The sequence below is a fragment of the Trichomonas vaginalis genome, chromosome III (genome assembly GCF_026262505.1).
Source record: "Trichomonas vaginalis G3 chromosome III, whole genome shotgun sequence".
Classification (NCBI taxonomy): domain Eukaryota; phylum Parabasalia; order Trichomonadida; family Trichomonadidae; genus Trichomonas; species Trichomonas vaginalis.
Window position 1 is genome coordinate 14,124,794 of NC_067205.1, and position 24,234 is coordinate 14,149,027.

The 24,234-nt window shown below is 35.7% G+C and overlaps 9 protein-coding genes and 6 pseudogenes across 15 annotated transcripts, besides 1 other annotated feature; 6 read left to right on the top strand and 9 right to left on the bottom strand.

Annotated features, from left to right (window-relative positions):
• The first annotated feature begins 3,155 nt into the window (after nt 1-3,155).
• Nucleotides 3,156-24,234: part of a mobile genetic element that runs on past the window's edge.
• On the top strand, nt 6,946-7,845 carry TVAGG3_0699320 (annotated as a pseudogene). The gene has a single exon. A coding segment is annotated over exon 1 (900 nt).
• TVAGG3_0699330 (DNA/RNA polymerases family) lies at nt 7,965-8,537 on the top strand (the record flags this gene model as incomplete). Its single annotated transcript, XM_051243316.1, has 1 exon — nt 7,965-8,537. One exon carries the CDS (start codon nt 7,965-7,967, stop codon nt 8,535-8,537), a length of 573 nt encoding a protein of 190 aa, XP_051089903.1.
• TVAGG3_0699340 (uncharacterized protein) lies at nt 8,577-8,822 on the bottom strand (the record flags this gene model as incomplete). The annotated part of the gene is made up of 1 exon (XM_051243317.1): nt 8,577-8,822. The coding sequence occupies one exon, from the start codon at nt 8,820-8,822 to the stop codon at nt 8,577-8,579; it is 246 nt and encodes an 81-aa protein (XP_051089904.1).
• On the top strand, nt 8,853-9,116 carry TVAGG3_0699350 (uncharacterized protein; the record flags this gene model as incomplete). Its single annotated transcript, XM_051243318.1, has 1 exon — nt 8,853-9,116. The coding sequence occupies one exon, from the start codon at nt 8,853-8,855 to the stop codon at nt 9,114-9,116; it is 264 nt and encodes an 87-aa protein (XP_051089905.1).
• Nucleotides 9,166-9,855, bottom strand: TVAGG3_0699360 (HNH endonuclease family; the record flags this gene model as incomplete). Its single annotated transcript, XM_051243319.1, has 1 exon — nt 9,166-9,855. One exon carries the CDS (start codon nt 9,853-9,855, stop codon nt 9,166-9,168), a length of 690 nt encoding a protein of 229 aa, XP_051089906.1.
• On the bottom strand, nt 10,498-10,887 carry TVAGG3_0699370 (uncharacterized protein; the record flags this gene model as incomplete). Its single annotated transcript, XM_051243320.1, has 1 exon — nt 10,498-10,887. The coding sequence occupies one exon, from the start codon at nt 10,885-10,887 to the stop codon at nt 10,498-10,500; it is 390 nt and encodes a 129-aa protein (XP_051089907.1).
• TVAGG3_0699380 (uncharacterized protein) lies at nt 11,157-11,720 on the top strand (the record flags this gene model as incomplete). Its single annotated transcript, XM_051243321.1, has 1 exon — nt 11,157-11,720. One exon carries the CDS (start codon nt 11,157-11,159, stop codon nt 11,718-11,720), a length of 564 nt encoding a protein of 187 aa, XP_051089908.1.
• TVAGG3_0699390 (uncharacterized protein) lies at nt 11,751-11,951 on the bottom strand (the record flags this gene model as incomplete). Its single annotated transcript, XM_051243322.1, has 1 exon — nt 11,751-11,951. One exon carries the CDS (start codon nt 11,949-11,951, stop codon nt 11,751-11,753), a length of 201 nt encoding a protein of 66 aa, XP_051089909.1.
• Nucleotides 12,356-13,180, top strand: TVAGG3_0699400 (uncharacterized protein; the record flags this gene model as incomplete). Its single annotated transcript, XM_051243323.1, has 1 exon — nt 12,356-13,180. One exon carries the CDS (start codon nt 12,356-12,358, stop codon nt 13,178-13,180), a length of 825 nt encoding a protein of 274 aa, XP_051089910.1.
• Nucleotides 13,197-14,072, bottom strand: TVAGG3_0699410 (protein of unknown function, DUF4106 family; the record flags this gene model as incomplete). Its single annotated transcript, XM_051243324.1, has 1 exon — nt 13,197-14,072. The coding sequence occupies one exon, from the start codon at nt 14,070-14,072 to the stop codon at nt 13,197-13,199; it is 876 nt and encodes a 291-aa protein (XP_051089911.1).
• Nucleotides 14,346-14,559, top strand: TVAGG3_0699420 (annotated as a pseudogene). Its single transcript has one exon. A coding segment is annotated over exon 1 (214 nt).
• On the bottom strand, nt 14,576-14,994 carry TVAGG3_0699430 (annotated as a pseudogene). The gene has a single exon. A coding segment is annotated over exon 1 (419 nt).
• Nucleotides 15,316-16,259, bottom strand: TVAGG3_0699440 (annotated as a pseudogene). The gene has a single exon. A coding segment is annotated over exon 1 (944 nt).
• TVAGG3_0699450 lies at nt 17,335-17,870 on the bottom strand (annotated as a pseudogene). The gene has a single exon. A coding segment is annotated over exon 1 (536 nt).
• TVAGG3_0699460 lies at nt 23,031-24,089 on the bottom strand (annotated as a pseudogene). The gene has a single exon. A coding segment is annotated over exon 1 (1,059 nt).

The window sequence follows — 24,234 nt, forward strand, 5'->3', positions numbered from 1 at the left end:
TGAGAAAATTAGATTGAAATCAGTATTAAATTAAATGTCATTAGTATGCTATAATATGTGTCGTGTTTTCATTTGATTTTGAGAATATAACGCTTTTGATAATCTTGAATAAGCGATTCCGAACGTTTGTTTAAGGAGACTTTATAATTTTTAACCTATGTGCGTGGTGATTGTACTAGAGAATATGTTGTTAAAAGTTGTAGAAATGTGTTTCTTTTACATGAAAATTATGAAAAAGAAAAATGTTTCAATTTGAGAAATATAGTTCTACATAATAACACATATGGAAATAAAAAAAAAAAAAAAAAAAAAAAAGGGATTGGGGCTTCCAGGCACTTCGTGCCTTCTAGCCCTGATGTTGATGTTTAGTATAAATGAAGTTTTTATTCGGAGGACTCTTCTTCTTCCTCCATTGCTTCTGGGAAGAAGCCTTCTTCTGGGTGGAAAACATTATATAATGTGTCGCTTTTCACAAATTATATATGTTTTCATGCTTTGTCACTTTTCTGTCACTTTTCAGGAAAAAACATTTTTATTATTATATATAAATGAATTTTACAAACCACCGTTACCGTTCTTTGGAAATAAGAGTAAATGTAAAGATATTATATTGAGAGAACTTAAGAAACTACCGAATGGTCTAACATTTGTAGATTTGTTCGGTGGAAGTTTCTATATATCCCATTTGTGCCATATAATATTCCCAGACTCAAAGATTATATGCAATGACTTCGACAACTATATGGACCGTCTCAAAATATACCAGACACAACAATATATTGAAAGAGTTAAAAGAAAAGATCTATAGGAAGAATGGACGTATACATTAGATAAGAAAAATATTGTGAGAGAGGTTTTGAAAAAAGCAGAATATATAGACTGGGATAGTATATCTGCTAGACTATTATATAGTGGTTCTATAAGAGTTCATGACATTGAAACACTTATGTCAAAAGTTTTATATCTTAACTATACAAATGTTTTCAAAGAGGACATAGAAAAATATATTGAGGTATAGAGTTTGTGAGATGTCATTGGACAGAGTTGTATGAAAAATATAAAGACAAGGAAAATGTTTTCTTATAGTGGACCCGCCGTTCTATAACACATGGGATTTTCAATACCAAGTAGACTGGACTTTGAGAGACTCTTTAGAAACTTTAGACGTTTTACATAACCATCCATGCTTTTACTTTACATCCGATAAAAGTGGTTTGGAAACCGTTATGAGATGGTTAGAGGACATACATGACTATGAGTTTATATATGACAAGATAGAATATGAGAGAGGTCCTATAAACTGGAGAAAGTGTCACAATAAAGAAATTTTATTAGTAAGTAAATGTGGTTTGAAATAGGACTACTTGTTTTAGGTTTTTCCATTGTGTCATTTATTTATTTGACGTGGCAGAAAAGTACAGAGATATGAAGATGAACCAATGCCTGCAAATGTTCTGCATATGTACTCGTAAGAGATATTTTTATCTAATATTAAATGGACGCACAGAACTTAGCGAATGCACAGATGGACAACCAAACCAGAGAATATTCCAAATGAAGTTAGAATACAAACTGCAATGGCAAACTATGGTCAAGTGCCAACAGATGTACAAATGCAAACTGCCATGTCAAATGACGCTGCGTTAGGTTTGCCACCATGGTATGCAAATATGAGATGGAAAGAGTTTTATACAAACCCTGAAGTGGGATATAAACAACTTTATGCAGATGACGCGAACACAGGAGTTGACCCAGAATATGTTTTCTACCAGAGGAGAAACAGAATGTATGAGCTCCAGTTAAGAATGCTATGGAACTCAACAGGAAACGTAAGAGACTAGGCGGACATTAGATTTTTACATATAGTAAAATGGGTTTCTTCAGTAAGATAGGAAACTTCTTTCGAAATGTTGAGAGGTATATGGAATAAAAACCGTAGGAAGAGGAATTGGAACGGAGTCAAAAATATTGGTAAAGAGTAGGTCAGTTTGTTGGTATTATACCTAAAGACCTGAACCAGAAAGAACAAGCTCCTGTTATACCAGCCTGAACCTGCACACAGTCTAGTTGGCAACCAAATCCAACACCTCAACCGTATTAAAAAATTATATTTTTACCGTTCGATAGTAGTTGTATATGAAACTAAGTTCTAAGTAAAAACGCATGGTATAATGAATTATTCTTTTTCTTCCATCTGTAGTAAACCATACTTGAAAGTCTGAAATACTTCCACTTGGTGGTTTATAACTTTGTAGGTTTTTCGTAAAAGTCATTTGCCAAGCATAAGAAAGAGTTTTGGGCGCCAGAAAATGAAGATGAACAATAATAGCAGCTGGGTCGAAAACATCTTTAAATAAATATGGTTCATCTCTTGCATATCGACTGTAAATATTTGCTGGAAGTTCGACTTTCTGATTTAACATTTTTGCAAATAATACCATGACATTGCAGTGAATTCTGTATATATTTGTTCGTCTTTCTTTGGATTGTCTTCGTAGATTTGAAATGACACTTGTGAATTTTGTTTGTCATATACAATTCTCACATAAAGTGTGCTCTCGGTATTTGCATATTCATCAGCATATTTTGCATAACATGAATTTATTTTATCTTTATATTTTTTTTAACGCAGTCTGTAGAGAAGATGAAAGGTCAACTTGTATTAGCTCAATTTCTTCCCAATTTTTCGTTTCCCTTCAGATATATAATCTATATGAAACCTTACAATAAATGGAAAACTTTTATCTTCTACAGACACAAACTTCATTCTACGAAAGCCAATGCTTTTGTGACAGATGGGTCTCTTAGCCATCTTAATGGGTAGTCAAAACCGATAGCCTTCATGCTTTACGGTCTCTGTCTCAAACTTTGACCGACATTAGTAAAAAGTTCATCTAATGGTTTAGTTGTAGCAACTCTTGAATTTTCTTTTTCTATTGGAAGCATATTTTATCTAGAATAAAAATGTCGAAAGATATTGCTTCTATGAGAAAATACAACACAACCGACAACTCATTATGCAAGCTCTAAATAAGAACACAACAAACTTTTCAAACTATTCTAAGATATCTGAGTCATTGAAAGAAGGAAACTTAAAACTGACATTAAACCCAATGACAGATGAGTTTCTGTTTCAAGACAAGAAGAACCATACTGTCTGTATAAATCCAACAAAAGGAACTTTAAACGAGAAACCTATAAATGAACTTCTTTTGAAAGCAGATGTTGACAACAAAGCTGACAAAGAATATGTAGACGATGCAATAGCAAAAGAAGAAGAAAGAGCTAACAATGCTTATGCAACAAAAGAACATACTCATCCTGAACTAGCAGACAAAACATATGTTGACAATAAAATGTCAAGTGAAGTGACAAGAGCTGAAAACGAATATTCTAAAAAGACTCATACACATTCTATATCTGAAATAACAGACTTACAAGAAACCTTAAACAGTAAAAGTGCCGTTGGACATACACATACATCTTCTGAAATAACAGACTTAAACGTTAGCCTTGAGAAGAAAGCAGATAAGAACCATACACATACAAGTTTTACAACTGTTGCTATAGAAAGTATTGAAGGAACGGTTGACGTAACTGGTGGGGATGTATTATATTGTAAACCTCCTAACTTTCCACACGGTTTAACATCGGATGACGACATAACGACGATGAGAAACATTAGATGTAAAGATGTTTATGTCATGAAGGATGAATATAATACTAAATTCACTGCTCAAGATTTATATGACAAGAAAGCAGACAAAAAAGAGCTTCAAACATTAAAGACAGAAATACTTCAAACATTATATCTATAGGTCTATTTATACGTCAATGAACTCAACAAATCCAGAAACAGTTCTGGGTTTTGGAACTTGGACTCAAATAGTCGACAGGTTTTTGTATTGTGCAAACTCTTCAAAAGGAAACAGGTGGAAGTAAAACGATTTCAGGTGAAAATTACCTGCACATAGTCACTACATAGATTTAAGTACATCTCAAGCAGGTTGGCATAAGCATGATATTGGGATTGGTCAGCAATGACAAAAGGTAAAGGATATGATGTTAAAGACAACGTTAAGTTTGCTATAAATTGTTACTGGAGTAACACTGAGGGAGGAGGAACCATACACATCGCGTTTCAGGATATTACGCAAACAACGGGACAAGTAAAGACTACATGCCACCTTACATGACAGTTTACGCATGGTATAGAAATGCTTAGTCGTCATTTTCAACTTCTTTAGCATATTCGTCAGGAGTTGTCTTATATTTGTTAGGAACTGTCTTTGAAAGTATACCACTTGAACTTTGACAAGTTGAAACGAGGTCTGACAATAGTAGTTTTATCTTCTGCTTGCAGTCTGTACATTTTGCCATGTTTGCCTAAAACTTCATAATATTCTCTTGTATACTTTCTTCTATTTTTACGAACACGAATGTGAGTACCTGTCGGGTTCCCATTGTTGTCAATAGTCAATAGTATTTTCATATGGGTCGCGTTTAGGTATTTCTATTTTTACTTTGTCACCTTTCTGAAGTTTGAAGCCCGGCATTCTTTCTTGTTTGTCTCTTTTGACTAAATTATTAAATATATAGTCTTTCTCTAAGTCAGGGTTGTTTTCATTTCTTCAGGGGAGTGGTTTCCCAAACTTTTTGTTTACGGCTATTGTAAATATTTAAAACTTGTCTCATCTTTGCCTGGGAGAAGTGTCTATATTTGTCGTCATATGACATTTTCATTTGCTTCACCACCTTGTGGTTGGTTTTAAGTCTCTTAACATTTTTATACAACCGTCAATGACACCAAGAGCAGAATGGTTTTGGTCGACAATGAAATATTGGTTTACATTTTTTGAACGCAGATAGTTTTTTACATTCATCTGATTTGAAAGAACTTTCACAGTCAGATGTCAGTTTTGTTGGATGGTATTTTGTCAACGAATATTGTCAAAGCAGTTTTCACATCTAAAATATTTTTGGACCATAATGGTATGGCTTCACAGTATCTTGTGTTTTGACGACAAATATTAGCCAGTATGGTGGTCCATCTTCTCTATACCTCGGAATGTTTTCCAAGATATCCATAAACCAAGCATTTGGTGTTGAACTAAAGATTTTTATCATGAGTGCTTTTTTTGTTCCTTAGAAACATAAGGGGTCCTTGTTTGGATTCGTCATTTTTTAACCCATAAGAAATGGGTTTATTTGGCGCATTAGCAGGAGTTGCATCCAGATTTTTACCCGCAGTGGGAACAATAGCCAGAGGTGTATTTGGAGTTGGAAGGAAGATTTTGAGTACATTAGGTATACTTAAGAGAAAGCACAACCTATTATACAAACTGTACAGAAAGGTTGGGATGTAGCACGAGATGCAACAAATCTTATTCCAAAATCCTGAAACAAGAGGAAAAGTTCAAGGATGGATGGACAATGTAGGAAGACAAGCAAGGAAACTATTATAACAAAGCAAATGACTACTATAACCAAGCAGGACACTATATGGACCAAGTGTGAAGATTCTTTAACAGAGGATATAACCATGCACAACAGTGGGTAAACAATAACCAACCGCAACCACCTCAAACTTGGGAATGTAAAGTTTTTTACTGAGATGAAATGAACAATACAGCATTGAGACAAATGGGTTCAAGATGGATTTGTCGACTTCCAGCAGTTACACCACGTGTTTGTCAAGTTCTTCCTATACCTCAGGAAGTTTTAGACGGACTTAAAAAACCTAAAACAACCAGTTGAAAACAAACCAAACTAAAATTTTTTACTGAGATGAAATGACCGAAGAAGTTGAAAACGGTAGATTTGACACCACAAACAAAAAGTTCAGAAACCATTGTCAAAACCTGTCAAAGAACTTACAGATGAAGAGAAAAATTCAATAATAGAAAGTGCCAGGTCTGAAATACAAACCCTAACTATAAAGTCACTTTTCATAGAAATGGAACGGCTAGTATCTCAAAAAAGAAACAGACTCTCACAAAAAAAATATTGAAGTCTGAAGGAGCTTCGAGACAACAGATGGAAAAGTTTATTCACTGACCAACAGTTCATTATAGAACATCTCATTGACTTAGAGTCGAAAATTCTAAACTTACAACAAACACAAAAAGTTGAAAGGAAAACAAAAACAAATGGCATATGATATTTATGAAGATGTTGACGACACAACTGTTCCTGCATGAGGTAAAGTCAAAGGAACCGAAAAGTGACGAAAAACCGATAGAAGAAGAGAAACCAAAAACTGAAGATAAACCAAAACCAAAGTTTAGTTTCCAAACTAAACCAAGTCAACCTTCATTAGCTGGTATGGGTTGGCGTCAAAGACTTATGGCAGCAGTGGTTATGTAAAGTAAAGAAAAAAATATTTTTTTATTTTTATAAAAATGCCCCCCCATATAGAATGGATAGAAAGTCTGCTAGAATAAAAGCAGAGTTGCAAAGATATGGTTGGAGAGTTTCAGAAGTTTAAATATAGGAATGGAAGACCCATAAAAGTCTATGACAAACTGGCTGGTCTTCGCTACGAAATGGATTGGAAACAGCACGTGCCAATTATCCAAACAGACTAGAGAGGTTAGAAGAAGAACGTCTTATGGACATGCCTTTCGATGTTAGTGAACCTCAAGTTGAAGGACACGACGGCTTTGCCAGATTCTACTGCGAAAACATGACGAACAATTGCATCCTTTGAGAAGGAAAAAAGGTAGTGCAGAGGATGGTCATGCTCTCCCATGGAAAGAACAAGATATGCATATGAAAAGTATCGTGAAGTTAGAAGTCAAATTACATCTGGTCGAACCTTTACAGTAAACTTTGACGAAGAAAGAACAAAGAAGGCTTCATGGGTGTACTTGCTGCAATTCAAGATGGAAATAAAAGGATACAATCTCAGATTGACCATAACAGATTTGGATGGTCACATTTACTATGCAAATGGCAATGAACAAACAGCTGCAAAACTTCTTGACGCTTTCAAGACTACAAAGAGAGAACAAATGGTTGACTCCGACTCAGACATTTTGAATGCAATTGAAGGAATTGCAAGTGTCAAGTTCGAATGGTACCAACCTAACCCTCAAGCAGTCAGACAACATGCTGGATACTTCCCGTTCATAAATAAGTCTGACATTGACTTGACAAGGTATGGAATTTACAATTCAATTGAAACAATTGTCAATGAACCTTGCATTCTTACATGTCTCAGGAACTCTGGTCTTGTTACAGATGAGAAGATGAAGTATCTTGAGTCATGTGTGAAGACAAGGTACATTCTCAGAGGTCAATTGGCAAAAATTGCACCGTTGGCAAATGTCAATATCCGAGTCAACATACCTACAGCTAAAGGTTCTTCACATGACGACTATGTTGTTGAGTTCAATTTACCATGGTTGAAGATTGCAATTGTCCACAACCACTTCATGTTGAACGAAAGTCTTACAAACCCATTGTTCGGAAAAGGCAAGTGCAACATTGTCAGAGCTGTAAACATTCTTTTCGAGAAAGGTTTGTTGGAACCAATTCCAGATGACAAGCTGACAGAAACTTTTGTACCAAAAGACGAAACAAACTTTTCACTGTTAGCAAGACCAAAAGTTGTTCCAGACAAAGTTCTAGTACAAAAGAAGTACACAATTCCAAAAGGAGTTGGATTGTTCGGATACCAACCTGAACCAGAAGAACTTCCAATGAGGTTGCAAGAACTTCAAGATGCTATAAACAAACTTCCATTGAGACATCCAATTGACGTCAAATTGTATTGGAGAGCATCTGAGTTAGGTCAGAAGGTTTTATATGAAACAGGTTGCTTCGACGATGTTTATGAGATAACAGGAGAAGTTTCTCAGAAGATAAGAGACTCACTTGAATTTCCACAAACTGGACCAATTGGTTGCGACAAGTTCGACTCAGATGAAAAGATATACTATGTCGACCTTAACGCTGCATACATGAGGTTTGTCCAATATATTCCGACTGGAATTCCAAACGAAGATGGTGAGTTCCCGGGAAGGAACTATACAGTTGGAAAAGTCATACAACAACTGTATGATATTAGGAAAGCTTCAAACCCCAAACTTGCAATGACACTCAAATTGCTTATGAATTCGACATGGGGATATTCCATTAAGAAACCTCAAGAGATGAAGAGTAAACATTATGAGAAGGTCGACAACTTTGTTGAAAGGTTTTCTCCTTTTGTTTTGAAGTACGAATTCACTCAAGGTCAAAGTGGCTTAGTAACCACATTAAAACCTATTGTCGAACATTGGTCTTACCCTCAGTTCGCAAAGGCAGTCCTTGACAACTACAACAAATTCTTCTCCGAAGTCAAATCCAAAGTGAAGGTTTACTATGAGAACATTGACGCACTCATGACGAACGAAGAAGGTACAACAAACTCATTGAAATGGGTATGGTCGGTGAAAAGATGGGTCAATTCAAATTGGACAAAATTTTCACCGAAGTTCATGTCCTCTCCAAGCGTAAGTACTGGGGCATACTTGAAGACGGCACAGAAATAAAACATTGCATGAAATAAAAAATTTTTATTCGAATTTGAATTAAAATGTGGGAATTCTTGGGAACGGGAAAGGCTTATTTACTTGAGGAACAGGTAAAGGTGGTGGAGGTGGAGGTGGTGGCAACCAGTCCATTTTATATTCCTTCCTAGCTAATTTCCGTTTAATTTCATGGTCGCCCTCGGAGTCTTTGAATCGGACAGGTCGAGTTACACCATTCTTGGTCTCAAACTCATATATAACCTGTTTGTCTGTATTTTCATCGACTATGGCACGAGACACGAACATTGACCAAACGGACAAAAAGTGTCATTTCGGATGGTCACGCAGCCAATCGCATTCGAGCACTTCGAAGAAGCCTTACGTTCCAAGGGAGAGGGTGTCTGGTGCAAGGCAGAGGTCATGAAACTCTACGAGCAGTACATCCTCAATGCCTGGGAGGACAAATCGTCCTTGGATTGGCAATTCTACCAACTCCTCTGGGACGACCTCCTACGCAACTGGGATAACGAAAGAGCCCAATTCAAAGGTCGGGAACTAATTTTGCAAATTACCCTTAATTTAACATACTTATCCAAATAAACACCTAAATTTACTTGGGGTTTCCCCCTAAAATAAAATTTTTTTACTCTTAGAACCACTCGAGGTTCTCCTTACGGTTGTTGAGCTTGTCACCGTCAATGTGTCTGACCTTCGTCTTCTTGCCTGGATTTGGAACCCATTGAATTGCGACAAGCTTGCCCATGGAGATTGAACCGCGATTCCGAAGGTTAAGGTTCAAGTGTCCCAAGTTGTTGAGGACTGGGGTAAGAACCTTTCCTGTCTCCTTGTTGCGGATTTGGTATGGGTAGGGTTGGGAAATTTCGTAACCGTCATCGGCAACAAGGGTTGCCCAAACTTCCTCTTCTTCGTGTTTCTCTTCTTCCTCTTCTTCCTCTTCTTCCTCTTCTTTGATAATACCTTCGGCAATTCTGTGTTCACGAAGTACGGTGTTGCATGTTCTGTCCTTTCCGAGTACCTTCCAGATGGCGTCTATCTCTTCGAAGAAACGGTAGATGAGTCTGGCAAGGTCTCGGTTCTCTCTCTCGTAATTGCGCAAGGTTTCCGTGAAATCGTTCAGGCATTTCTCATTGGAAGCTTGGTTCATGAGGACATCGGCTTTGAGATTGGTCATCTCTGTCATAAGACTACTTTGGAGAGTCTTAATGGTGTTTGTCAGATGAGCTTTCAATTGGGCAATTTGAATTTGAACTGGGCGCTTGTCTGGCAACCTTGAAAGGACATCTGCTATTGTGTTCGGCTTCGGTGCTTGTTCGGACATCGAAAAATGAAGTGGTTTGAGAATGACGGTTTTACTTCAAAAAGCTTGTTATGACAGTTATGTCATACAACAAGTTTAAAATAATATCTTGTTCTTCTTCTGAACGTTTGTTGTCTCTTCCGATAAAAGTTTGGAACATGAGAACCAAAAAACGTTTTTTGAGGAACCGAAAGAGTTCAGGCAAACGTTCATATTCCGGATATGTTGGGAGCAGTTCGAAACATCTGAGCTGACTTTCGGACAAAATTGGGACAATGTCAGAAAATTCATCTTTGGTCGGACTGCTTGAAGGTAAGTCCCTTACATGTAAGTAGCTCTGGTAAAGTCTTCTCATTTCTGCTAACTTTTGGAGTATAGCTTCGTAGTTTAGAAGTTTTAATTTTAATTGTCTTATTCCACTCTTGACATCTAAACGGTAACTATCCATGAGGTCAAGAGTAGCTTTGGTAGCTTTAAGTGGAGCTATCTGTTCCTTGACTTCTGCAATTTTGGTTGCAATTGTGTTTGAGCTCCTTCAAGTTCGCCGTCTATGTCGTTCTCAACGCCTTCAACCATGGCTTGAAACTCTTCATCGGTCCATTGAGATTGGTGTGGGACGAATTTAACTTGCTTCATTCAAAAAATGAAAAAAAATGTTTTTACTCAAAACGTTAAGGTTGACTGAACTGGTTGGATGTCGCCTTCACAGGTTATGTAGAACGGCTGACCCGAGAAGTGAAGGAGAGACTGAATTGCCAATTTCATATGGGGTAGGGGGTTCTCCTTGTTTGGTATTTTTATCCAAGGACGTTTGTTTAGGAACTTAACAAGAGTTTCTCTTTTGGCGTCCTTTATGTCGTCGAAAGGAGTTTTTTCTGGTATTTGAATTGGAATTCCAGTCGAAGTCTCGAGATTCAAGGCAGCCCTTCCAGAAATAGCGGTGAACTTGACCTTGGGCTTCATTACCCTGCGCAAGTACTGCTTAACAACTTCATTTATCTCTATAAGGTAAATTGCCTCGTCAAATCCTTCTGGTATTCCGAGTCCTTCCATCCGACAGGAAAATATTTTCCCGACAACTTGAAAAAATTTTCCGGACAAAGGGAAAAAATTTTCCCGACGACAGGAAGAACTCTTCCAGTTGTCCGTCCGTAAACCATTCAAATTTTCGAAAATTGAGAACTTTTTGGTCGAACTTCAGAAAAAGTTTTTCCTTCCGACAGAAAAAGTTTTTTCTTCCGACAGAAAAAGTTTTTCCTTCCGACAGAAAAAGTTTTTTCTTCCGACAGAAAAATATTTTCCATCCCACAGGACACAAACGAATGTCCGACGTCCCACCAACCGAGTCCATTCCCAAACCAGAGGAACCTAAAGCACCAGCCCCTGCACCTCAGTTCCAGCAAGTACCTCCGATTTACTACCAATTTCCACCTCAAGGTTACTACCCACCACAAGGCTTCCCGAACTACCCTCCTCAGCCTATGCCTTACTTCCCCAACCCTTGGATGTTTATGCAAAACCCTGCCCCACAATTCCAATCTCAATCCAAGAGAGACCAAGAGTTCGAAGAAGGTCTGAACCGCTTACGCAAAGATTATGCTACTGCCCCTATGGAAGACGACAGGCTTTCAGTCTCTTCCCTCAAATCGACCGATTCGACTCGTACCACAGATTCGGTTCGTGACCGTGAAGACTACCTCAAGCAGTCTGAGAGACTCTTCATCCTACAACCATTTACAGTTGGAGCTCTCAAGAACATGCGCAATTACGAAGGTCAGACACCAGCTGGAGACCGCAAAACAGACGTACTCGCAAGAGCCGTCCAGCTCGTCAAAACAAAGACTGAGATAGTCGACTTCATACTTGCAGCTTGCCCATACAAGTAAAAAAAATAAACAATTACGAGTTAAACTTTTTTATTCTTTCTTTTCTGAGTTGTTTAGAGCTGGTTTCTCTTGTAGGAACCTTTCGTACTCTTCCATGGTCATGTAATTGCGAATTTTGTACGCAATTCCAGGTTCGTTGTTTTTGAACCTGATGTATGTAACGCTTCCATCCTCCTCAGGGAAGTAAGCTGCTAACATCTGACCAAGTTTTCTCGGTGACTCGGAGCTCATAAAAATGTCACTTTTAAACGTTAAGTTTTTAGTCTTATTTTACCCTTTGTTTACCCTTTGTTTGTCAAGGTAGTATTGGAGTGCAATTTCTCCAAATTCTCTGTGTCGGAGTTCTTCAGCATTTTCCAAGGTGTACCTGGAGAACTCAAAAAAGTTGTCAAGAAGATACTGCCATGCTGCTCTTCTGAGTTCGTCGGTATTTTGGAAGTGTTGCACCTTCGAGTCTTCGGACATGAAAAAATGACACTTTTTCAGCAAAAATAATGTTTAGGTGAAGTGGTGAGATCTCACCTGTTTTTTCACCTCTTTTCTCACCTCTTGAATTTGTCATGAATTTTCCCGAAATAAAAAATAAAGTTAGTTTTATTTTTATTTATTTTTTTATCCGGAATATAAAGACAGATATGTCAACAACAGAGAACACAACAACAGTTATAGTCCATGAAGCCATAAATGAAGAATACGAGTACATACAGTTTAACAAACAACTCCGTCTCATTCGTTCGGTCAAAGACGATATGTACCAAATGCAAAGTATTTTGACAGCATGTTTTGCTCCAGATACCAAACATACAGACGATTGGTTCAAAAACCAAAGCACACAAGAACTTTTGAGCGAAGCACAGCGAGACCGACTTTTTTCGGGGTCGCCTAAAACTCATGAAAATCGTAAAAATTTGCCAAATGGTTTGAGAGGTTGGTATGTACATAGACTTCTTGTAAATGCTGTTGCAATGTGGGCTTCGCCTCGTTATGCTTGGTATATTTACAGACTTCTTGACGAAATTCATAGACAAGAACGTGAAGAGATGGAAAAGAAACTTCAAGCAAAAAATGAAGTCATTGAAGCAAAAGACAAAAGCATTCAGAAAAGAATACCACGTTCGGTACCAAAAGGTAAGGAAAAGAACTATAAGTATATGATTTATACTGAAGAGATGGAAAATGAAGAAGATAAAGATATGGTTATGTTGCATTTAGTCAGAAGAAACAACAAAAGCTTTTACGACCTTGCTAAGATTTACAAATCTGACAGAAATTGGTTCTATCGCGAAAACTTACCGATTTCAATGACCCCAAATGAAGATGTGAAACAAATAGTTCAAGATACGTTACCTCAAACACACTATGATATGAAAGGTTGTACAATACTTACATTCAAAGAAGATTTGCCATTGTTAAAGGAAAAAATAACAGAGTATTTTGACAACTTCAAACAAGTAGAGTAAATGAACCATTTATTTTTCAAGCTTGACTTTTTACAATTTGAACTTTGTTTGCGTAGATATGAATTCTGAAAGAAGTATGAGGGTCTTGTATGACTTTATACTTCTCCCATAGTTCATGTCTGTCAAACTTACCTGCCATGGACTCTTTCATAAGTTCCATGAAATCGTCTTCGGACAATCCGGGGAAAAGTACAATGTCAGTAAGTATTCTCTTTACATCCTTACTTAAACTCTTTGCTGTCTGTACACATATTACGACTGAGATGTTAAAGTGTCTGAGCTTCTTAAGAATTCGACACATATCTTGTTCTCTATTCTTTAACAAAGGATGAGAGGCGAAATCATCTAAGATAAGAAGACATCTATGAGGGTAAGTCTTCCAATCGTAAGATTGCAATTTCTTCGAAATGTATTCTATCTCTTTCTGTTTGTTTCTGAAGTGTTTCTTCTCTAATATTCTCTGCATTTCCTCATTTGGGTCTTTAAACTTAGAATTTATATACTCATTTATAGCATTATACTTCAAAACTCTTCTTTGGTACTTCTTTATCCAATCTAACAACTCAGTATCCTTTATACATACTAACTTAGACTTCTTTATAATATCTTTGAACGAATTGACGGTTTGGTCAAATTGACCAGAAGTACTACAAATAACAACTAACTCATAGAATGGGTTCTTCTCATCTAGTTCTTGTTGTTGTGCAGCCATTTTAAGATAAGTGAAAGTCTTACCCGACCCAGGTGGTGCAATTAGACCTGTTATACCATTCTGAGCAAATAAGAACTTGTCATGTATAGGTTTTATCTGAGCATTTTCTAACTTCCTCTTGTTCTTGTTTAAAACATTCTCAAATTTCTTGTCAATGTCAGCAAACTTTTTTTCTAACATATTTTTAGAAAAATTAAAATTTTTATCTTTTAGAAAATGTCTAGCGATTTCGCTATCTATATTCGAGACAAGCTTTTCGACAGCAAAACATCTGTCGACCATAAAATCTTACATAGTGTAAACAAGAAAGGTGAATTTGTTCTAAAGTTCTGTTTCTGGGAATATGACAAGAACCATAAAACATTAAGAGCAGTCTTAAAATTTGTCAATGACAGACTTGTTGACAGAGATGACGCCCGATTGGAAAGATGAAGTCCAACAAAAGTTCTTAGAATGCAAAGAAGACACATGCGCTGTTCTTGAAGATGAAATAGAAAACAGAATAGATGAGCTATTAAAGGACAAAGAACTTTTACATAAATATGGTTGCGCCAAATTTGACATAACTCCACCAGAAAAGAAGAAGAAAGAAAAGAAAGAAAAGAAAGTAGAAGAAGAGAAGAAAGAACCTGAACCAGTTCCAGAGAAAAAGAAATTTGACATGTAAAAATAAAATTTTATTTTTAGAACATTTCTGGGTCAATGTCAATGTTCTCTTCCTCTTTAGGAGCAAACACTGGCTTAGACTCTAAAATCTTTTTACCCAATTTACCTTGAACTTCAACTATCTTAGACTCATAATATTCATAGTCGTCTGCTTTCTTTGGTTCATAAGGTATAACAAGTTTGTATGCTTTGCCTTCTTTAAGGTTTGAAACCTTCTGTCAAAACTTTCTTTGACTGCTAACAAACCTTCTATGTCTAAGTCTTCAAATTTCGCACCATTTTTAGTCACAATAGCAAACTTAACTGGTTCGATGTTCCAAACTTTGCTGAATGAAGACTTTTCAAAATGGTAGAAGTAAACATTCAAATATGTGAATGGGTCTAGTTCTTCTTTAAGTCCTGACATGTACTTGTTTACTGAGATGAATTTTGCCATCTTTTCTATCGGATAAAAAAATATTTTTTTTAAATTTACTCATAAAAATTTTTCTTTGTATATACACCATTCTGTACGTCTAAAAGACTTTTGACATTTGCCAAGAATGTTCGTTTAGACGCTGTCATATAACCATATTCTTGACAATATTGTTTATACGAATCGTACAATGACCTTTCATCTAATGACACAAAGTCAGTTTCATCTATGAACAGTTCATATACACTCTTGTTTGCTTCTAACAATGTTTGTCTCTCTTCGGTATGTGGAATTTGTCTTGGATTGAACTTAGAAATATCTAATGTCATAAAATATGAGAACAAGTGGTTGTAAAAGTCAGATGTCAAAGTTTCTGCTAAGTCGTCAAAATATTCTGTATCTTGCATATGAGAATCTGACGTTCTGACAACTACATATCTTCTGTCAGAACTTTCTAACTTCATCGGAACAGCATTGTTTGAAACCATAATGAAGTTTGCAACATTTTCACAAACTCTTTGGTCTTTATACTTTCTTTCAACAACTCCAACTTTGTCTGTTATAAGACTCTTCAAAGCATCTGAGTTCAAAACTTTTGTTGTATCTATACTTTGAAGTTCATTGCAAACTATAAGTTTCATATTCTCTATTGAGAGTTAAACTTGCCACAGATGTTTTCTAAGTTTGTCATATTCGGGTTCGAATACCTTCTAACAGTTTGCAAAGATATCTGTAAAGAAGTTCTTACCTGTTCCTTGTTTTCCAATTATAATGAGAGCAGTTTCATTTTTAGCACTTGGATGTTGTAAGATGTTTGCAAACCAACATAAGATATACTCATAGACTCTTTCGTTTCCATTGCATATAATTTCTTTGACATGGTCTAACCAAGCTTCTATAATATTTTCTTTCCATTCTACTTGTTCATATTTATATCCAGTGAAGATAGAATAGAAGTTTGGAGAAGGTGTATAGAACTTTATACCTCGAACTGAAAAATCTTCTAACTTTGACAATAAGATATCCCAAGCATCTAACATCTTCATGCCAACTTGTACAACTTTTATTTTCTTAAGTTTCTGTCTACATTCTTGTTCTGAAACTATTGTTGCTCTTGGTTTGTTAAAGACTACATCCCATTCTTTCATAACATAACATTCTGGGGCAGAGTCAACATAAATGACTAAACGTTTCAAATTCTCGACTGCTTTGTTATAGTCTCGAAATGGACACATATTTCTGAATGCTTGGAAGTCATAAAAATCTGAAACATCTATTCTGTACATTTTTATAAAAATAAAAAAAATATTTTTTTTTATTCTTGACTTTGTTGTTGCATTTGTTGCATTTGTTGTTCTTGAGCTATTTGTTGTTGAAGTTGTTCTTGTAATACAATACTTTCACCAGTTGCATCTTCCAATTCGAAACTTTCTGCCGTCATTGACAAATACATAGGACATAAAAGTTTACAGGAACAAAGTTTGCGTCAACTAATGTCAACGTTATACTTGCCAAAGTGTTTGAGTTCACTAAGGTTGAAAATTCTGCATTCGAATGAACAATAGGCAAACCAGCAGAGAAAGTATTGTTTATACGCATAAGTATCTTTTGGTCATAATAGTTTCTGTCGACATTCGAATAACACTTTGAACCTAAGTTTGAAACAATATATATAAGATTGGTGTGCTTAATGTCAATGGAATAGACATTCCTTGTATGACACCTTTTCCTGTTATAGGAAACTGTTGGTAGTAAAAACCAGAAATAAGTTTTGTATTATAGCTCATATCGTTTATAGTAAACTCAGTCGGACATCCAAACATAATGAAACCTGCTCTAGTTGCAGCACATGTTACACCCGTCCTTAAAGTATTAAATAAGTCAACAAAACCTGTTGGTGGTATATCTGAGTAAGTATCTTCAAAGGAGTATTTTTTACCATTCACAACAATAAAGTCTTCTGGTGTCAAAAGAGCAAAACAGGCTTTAGTCGTCATTGTGTTTAAGGTTAGTTTACAATACCGTCCTTGAGGACTTTGTAAGTTTGTTGTTATAGAATTATATGACTCAGGGTTTTTAGTCGTAATAGTATAAACCATTATATCTTCTGCCATTTATATATATTTAAAAGTTTTTCTGAAAGTGGAGAAGAACTTCATCTAAACTTTCACATGGCGTTTCTTGAAGTTCTCTGTCTAAGAAGTTCAAATATTTTGTAAAGACATAGAACTTTCCTTTGTCTACACGAACAAACAAAACAGGGTCTTTCATATCGTTCAAAAGTGTGTAAAGTCCTTTACATGAAATAAAGTCTATATTATTTTTCTTCAAACATCTTTCAAGAAGTTTTGACATTTTTACTTAGCAAATAAATTTTAATGAAATGTTGTGGTCGTCAAATATTTTTATGACGTCTGGGAAACTATACTTTAAGTTCAACGTTTCACCTCCTTTCATAACGTATATCTTGTCAATGACATTATATGAAACACCACAGCAACTAATGTCGGGTTCTATTTCTTTGATGTTTATATCGTCTGCCTCTGTCAAAAGTTTCAATAGTTCTTTCAAAACTTCATGAGGTGCAATGACATATGAGTTCACTTTTACAGGGTTGTGTTCGACCAAGTTTAACATTATACTTAAAGCTTGACAAATCTTCTCCTGAGTTTGAAGTTTGTCTTTAAGTTGTTGGTAGTCGTTTCGAATATCTGCAACAGAACTTAAGTCTCTGCTAACTTCAGGATATGTTGTTGTTCTTTTACAGGAACAATTGTTATACCATCTTCGTCTTCGTATGGTTTCCCCACTTCAACATCTCTGTCTTTGACATTGACAACAACACTTTGACTGTTTGTTTGAGTTGGTGAATTTAACTTCACATCTGCCACCGCCATTAAACCTTTTGAAACACTTCACGCTTCTATTTTTCGAAATGACATTTTACTTAGAATAAAAAGATGGACGTATTCGAGTATCTCTTCGAATTGAAGCAGAACAAAGTTTACACACACAAACAATACAAATACATTGACAGAATAGTTCTTTATACAAAACAATGGTAAATTTATAGAATAGCAATATTTGCTGAACCAAATATTTCATAAAGCAAAGAAAGTTGGTATAACTGAAATGGTGAAAGTTCTTGAAGCAGACAAAAATATAACTTCAAAACTTACAGATATTTCTAAAGGTAAGTTTATCTACAATATTATGTCAAAAACTGGCGTACTGTCAATATTTGACGGAGAGAAGTCAGTTCAAGAACAACTTACTGACCTGCTGCCAAAATCTGCTCGATGGAAGCTGTCGTTATGCCAATCTGAGGAGCCCCAGCAGGTTTCATCGAACGAATCTTCAAAAGAGCATCTTCCGTGAAAAGTGCTATTGGTTTTGTAAACTTCTTTGCTCTCAATTCATCTGGACCGTCTCTGTCACCAGTATATTGTATTTGAACTGTACCAACAGTTGAAATACCACCCATAAAGTCTTCTGAGTCAGCAAATGGAATGCCAAGCCAAAAGTTTGAACGGTCTCCATTTGTATATTGAGTTTTTTGACCTCCTGTATGAGTCCATACTTTCACATATGGCATAATAGAACTTTGCATTTCAGGGTTAATGGTTGTTGTGAAGTTGTTGTTAAAGTTCATAGCATCTAATGTCAAGTTGTATGACCTCATATCCTCAACTGTAGAATATTCTTCTCTTGGATAATATTTGCCATCTATGTTTATATGATATTTAATACCGGGGTTGTAGAAACAAGAATAGTCATTTATAGTTCGTCTGAACAGTACAAACATAGTATCTGCATGTTTCATTGCAGTTGTTAAAGCAATATCTGTTCTTGCACCTGGGTCAGCACTTTGGTTTCCAACTTCACCTGCAAAGTCTTTGACAGATATTTGGTGTATAGGAACATAAGTGGAACTGCAATATATTTGGCAGCTAAAGCATTTGAAATATCTGGGTCCAACATATAGACTGCAAGTCTGCTTTCTATTCTCTTGCATTCAAATTTTTCGCATGTAAACTTAACTGGGTCCCAAGCAGTTCCAGCAGCATTGAAATAATAGTTTACTTCATTGTTGAAGTTTGAGAAACCAAAGTCTAAGTCAACTTTGTCTTTGCAAAAGTCACAGAACTTGGCTCCACCAGTTCCAGCTACAGTAATGCTGAATGGGTCTTGTGTTGGTGCAATGACTAAGTTATTTTGCTTGGAGTAAGTTCGATAGAAATTTTTCCTGCCCAGTTTGGCAAGTATCTTAAAAACCTGAAGATGAGGAAAGATGACAAAGGAACTCTAAGTTTCAGTTTTACTTTAGTGGCAGCAGTTCCATCTGAACCAGAAAGGTTAACATAAACTCCTGGAACGTTAGGGTCAAGTCTTCTTATTTTCTCAATATTGCATACTGGTCTGTTTGTTCTCTAGCTTGGTTGTACTGAGTTTCTCAAAGCGAACCATTCATAGTTTGCCCATGTTACTGTTTGAACTAAGTCAGAGTTAGAATATATCTTATATCCCATGAAAACTTCTGGAGCATATTGGTATCCGACATAGAAAATTCCATTGCAACCTTTCTTGTCAGACAACTTGGCAGAAGGTTTTATTTCAATGTCTTGTTTCCACGTATAAGAATGAGTTGTCAATAGAAATAATATGAAACCTGTCGCAAGCAATATCTACTGTTGTTGAAGAACCTTCTCCAAACTCACCTACCGTTTCCATAAGAAACAGCAGTTGTATATTCGTAAGTTCCAGGAACTATTCTGACCTTCTAATGGCATTGTCGCATTCGTTATACCATTCGGAAACATTTCCGTTCATGGCATCCAAAACTGTTTGGCGTTATATTTGAGCGGCGTACATTTCATGCAATCTAAAATTTTTCTTTGTATATACACCATTCTGTACGTCTAAAAGACTTTTGACATTTGCCAAGAATGTTCGTTTAGACGCTGTCATATAACCATATTCTTGACAATATTGTTTATACGAATCGTACAATGACCTTTCATCTAATGACACAAAGTCAGTTTCATCTATGAACAGTTCATAAACACTCTTGTTTGCTTCTAACAATGTTTGTCTCTCTTCGGTATGTGGAATTTGTCTTGGATTGAACTTTGAAATATCTAATGTCATAAAATATGAGAAACAAGTGGTTGTAAAGTCAGATGTCAAAGTTTCTGCTAAGTCGTCAAAATATTCTGTATCTTGCATATGAGCTTCTGACGTTCTGACAACTACATATCTTCTGTCAGAACTTTCTAACTTCATCGGAACAGCATTGTTTGAAACCATAATGAAGTTTGCAACATTTTCACAAACTCTTTGGTCTTTATACTTTCTTTCAACAACTCCAACTTTGTCTGTTATAAGACTCTTCAAAGATCTGAGTTCAAAAACTTTTGTTGTATCTATACTTTTGAAGTTCATTGCAAACTATAAGTTTTCATATTCTCTATTGAGAAGTTAAACTTGCACAGATGTTTTCTAAGTTTGTCATATTGGGTTCGAATAGCCTTCTAACAGTTTGCACAAAATATCTGTAAAGAATGTGTTCTTACCAGTTCCTTGTTTTCCAATTATAATGAGAGCAGTTTCATTTTTAGCACTTGGATGTTGTAAGATGTTTGCAAACCAAACATAAGATATACTCATAGACTCTTTCGTTTCCATTGCATATAATTTCTTTGACATGGTCTAACCAAGCTTCTATAATATTTTCTTTCCATTCTACTTGTTCGTATTTATATCCAGTGAAGATAGAATAGAAGTTTGGAGAAGGTGTATAGAACTTTATACCTCGAACTGAAAAATCTTCTAACTTTGACAATAAGATATCCCAAGCATCTAACATCTTTCATGCCAACTTGTACGAACTTTTATTTTCTTAAGTTTCTGTCTACATTCTTGTTTAGACACTATTGTTGCTCTTGGTTTGTTAAAGACTACATCCCATTCTTTCATACATAACATTCTGGGGCAGAGTCGACATAAATGACTAAACGTTTCAATTCTCGACTGCTTTGTTATAGTCTCGAAATGGACACATATTTCTGAATGCTTGGAAGTCATAAAATCTGAAACATCTATTCTGTACATTTTTTATAAAAATAAAAAAAATAATATTTTTTTATTCTTGACTTGTTGTTCCATTTGTTGCATTTGTTGTTCTTGAGCTATTTGTTGTTGAAGTTGTTCTTGTAATACAATAACTTTCACCAGTTGCATCTTCCAATTCGAAAACTTTCTCTGCGTCATTGACAAATACATAGGACATAAAAGTTTTACAGGAACAAAGTTTGCGTCAACTAATGTCAACGTTTACTTGCCAAGTGTTTGAGTTCACTAAGGTTGAAAATTCTGCATTCGAATGAACAATAGGCAAACCAGCAGAGAAAGTATTGTTTATACGCATAAGTATCTTTTGGTCATAATAGTTTCTGTCGACAATTCGAAAACACTTTGAACCTAAGTTTGAAAACAATATATAAGATTGGTGTGCTTAATGTCAATGGAATAGACATTCCTTGTATGACACCTTTTCCTGTTATAGGAAACTGTTGGTAGTAAAAACCAGAAATAAGTTTTGTATTATAGCTCATATCGTTTATAGTAAACTCAGTCGGACATCCAAACATAATGAAACCTGCTCTAGTTGCAGCACATGTTACACCGTACTTAAAGTATAAATTAAATAAGTCAACAAAACCTGTCGGTGGTATATCTGAGTAAGTATCTTCAAAGGAGTATTTTTTACCATTCACAACAATAAAGTCTTCTGGTGTCAAAAGAGCAAAACAGGCTTTAGTCGTCATTGTGTTTAAGGTTAGTTTACAATATCGTCCTTGAGGACTTTGTAAGTTTGTTGTTATAGAATTATATGACTCAGGGTTTTTAGTCGTAATAGTATAAACCATTATGTCTTCTGCCATTTACTTAGCAAATAAATTTTAATGAAATGTTGTGGTCGTCAAATATTTTTATGACGTCTGGGAAACTATACTTTAAGTTCAACGTTTCACCTCCTTTCATAACGTATATCTTGTCAATGACATTATATGAAACACCACAGCAACCAATGTCGGGTTCTATTTCTTTGATGTTTATATCGTCTGCCTCTGTCAAAAGTTTCAATAGTTCTTTTCAAGACTTCATGAGGTGCAATGACATATGAGTTCACTTTTACAGGGTTGTGTTCGACCAAGTTTAACATTATACTTAAAGCTTGACAATCTTCTCTGAGTTTGAAGTTTGTCTTTCAGTTGTTGGTAGTCGTTTCGAATATCTGCAACAGAACTTAAGTCTCTGCTAACTTCAGGATATGTTGGTTCTTTTACAGGAACAATTGTTATACCATCTTCGTCTTCGTATGGTTTCCCCACTTCAACATCTCTGTCTTTGACATTGACAACAACACTTTGACTGTTTGTTTGAGTTGGTGAATTTAACTTCACATCTGCCACCGCCATTAAACCTTTTGAAACACTCACGCTTCTATTTTTCGGAAATGACATTTTACTTAGAATAAAAAGATGGACTATTCGAGTATCTCTTCGAATTGAAGCAGAACAAAGTTTACACACACAAACAATACAAATACATTGACAGAATAGTTCTTTATACAAACAATGGTAAATGTTATAGAATAGCAATATTTGCTGAACCAAAATATTTCCATAAAGCAAAGAAAGTTGGTATAACTGAAATGGTGAAAGTTCTTGACGTTGACAAAAATATAACAACAAAACTTACAGATATTTCTAAAGGTAAGTTTATCTTACAATATTATGTCAAAACTGGCGTACTGTCAATATTTGACGGAGAGAAGTCAGTTTCAAGAACAACTTACTGACCTGCTGCCAAAATCTGCTCGATGGAAGCTGTCGTTATGCCAATCTGAGGAGCCCCAGCAATCGAACGAATCTTCAAAAGAGCATCTTCCGTGAAAAGTGCTATTGGTTTTGTAAACTTCTTTGCTCTCAGTTCATCTGGACCGTCTCTGTCACCAGTATATTGTATTTGTACAGTACCAACAGTTGAAATACCACCCATAAAGTCTTCTGAGTCAGCAAATGGAATGCCAAGCCAAAAGTTTGAACGGTCTCCATTTGTATATTGAGTTTTTTGACCTCCTGTATGAGTCCATACTTTCACATATGGCATAATAGAACTTTGCATTTCAGGGTTAATGGTTGTTGTGAAGTTGTTGTTAAAGTTCATAGCATCTAATGTCAAGTTGTATGACCTCATATCCTCAACTGTAGAATATCTTCTCTTGGATAATATTTGCCATCTATGTTTATATGATATTTAATACCAGGGTTGTAGAAACAAGAATAGTCATTTATAGTTCGTCTGAACAGTACAAACATAGTATCTGCATGTTTCATTGCAGTTGTTAAAGCAATATCTGTTCTTGCACCTGGGTCAGCACTTTGGTTTCCAACTTCACCTGCAAAGTCTTTGACAGATATTTGGTGTATAGGGAACATAAGTGGAACTGCAATATATTTGGCAGCTAAAGCATTTGAAATATCTGGGTCCAACATATAGACTGCAAGTCTGCTTTCTATTCTCTTGCATTCAAACTTTTCGCATGTGAACTTAACTGGGTCCCAAGCAGTTCCAGCAGCATTGAAATAATAGTTTACTTCATTGTTGAAGTTTGAGAAACCAAAGTCTAAGTCAACTTTGTCTTTGCAAAATTCGGCGAATGACGTTTGATTTGTTCCCTTTAACGTCTGTAATAGTGAATGGGTCTTGTGTTGGTGCAATGACTAAGTTATTTTTGCTTGGAGTAAGTTCGATAGAAATTTTTCCTGCCCAGTTTGGGCAAGTATCTTAAAAACTGAAGATGAGGAAAGATGACAAAGGAACTCTAAGTTTCAGTTTTACTTTGGTTACTGCTGCTGCAGTTTGTCCAGAAAGTTAACATAAACTCCTGGAACGTTAGGGTCAAGTCTTCTTATTTTCTCAATATTTGCATACTGGTCTGTTTGTTCTCTAGCTTGTGGTTGTACTGAGTTTCTCAAAGCGAACCATTCATAGTTTGCCCATGTTACTGTTTGAACTAAGTCAGAGTTAGAATATATCTTATATCCCATGAAAACTTCTGGAGCATATTGGTATCCGACATAGAAAAATTCCATTGCAACCTTTCTTGTCAGACAACTTGGCAGAAGGTTTTATTTCAATGTCTTGTTCCACGTATAAGAATGAGTTGTCAATAGAAATAATATGAAACCTGTC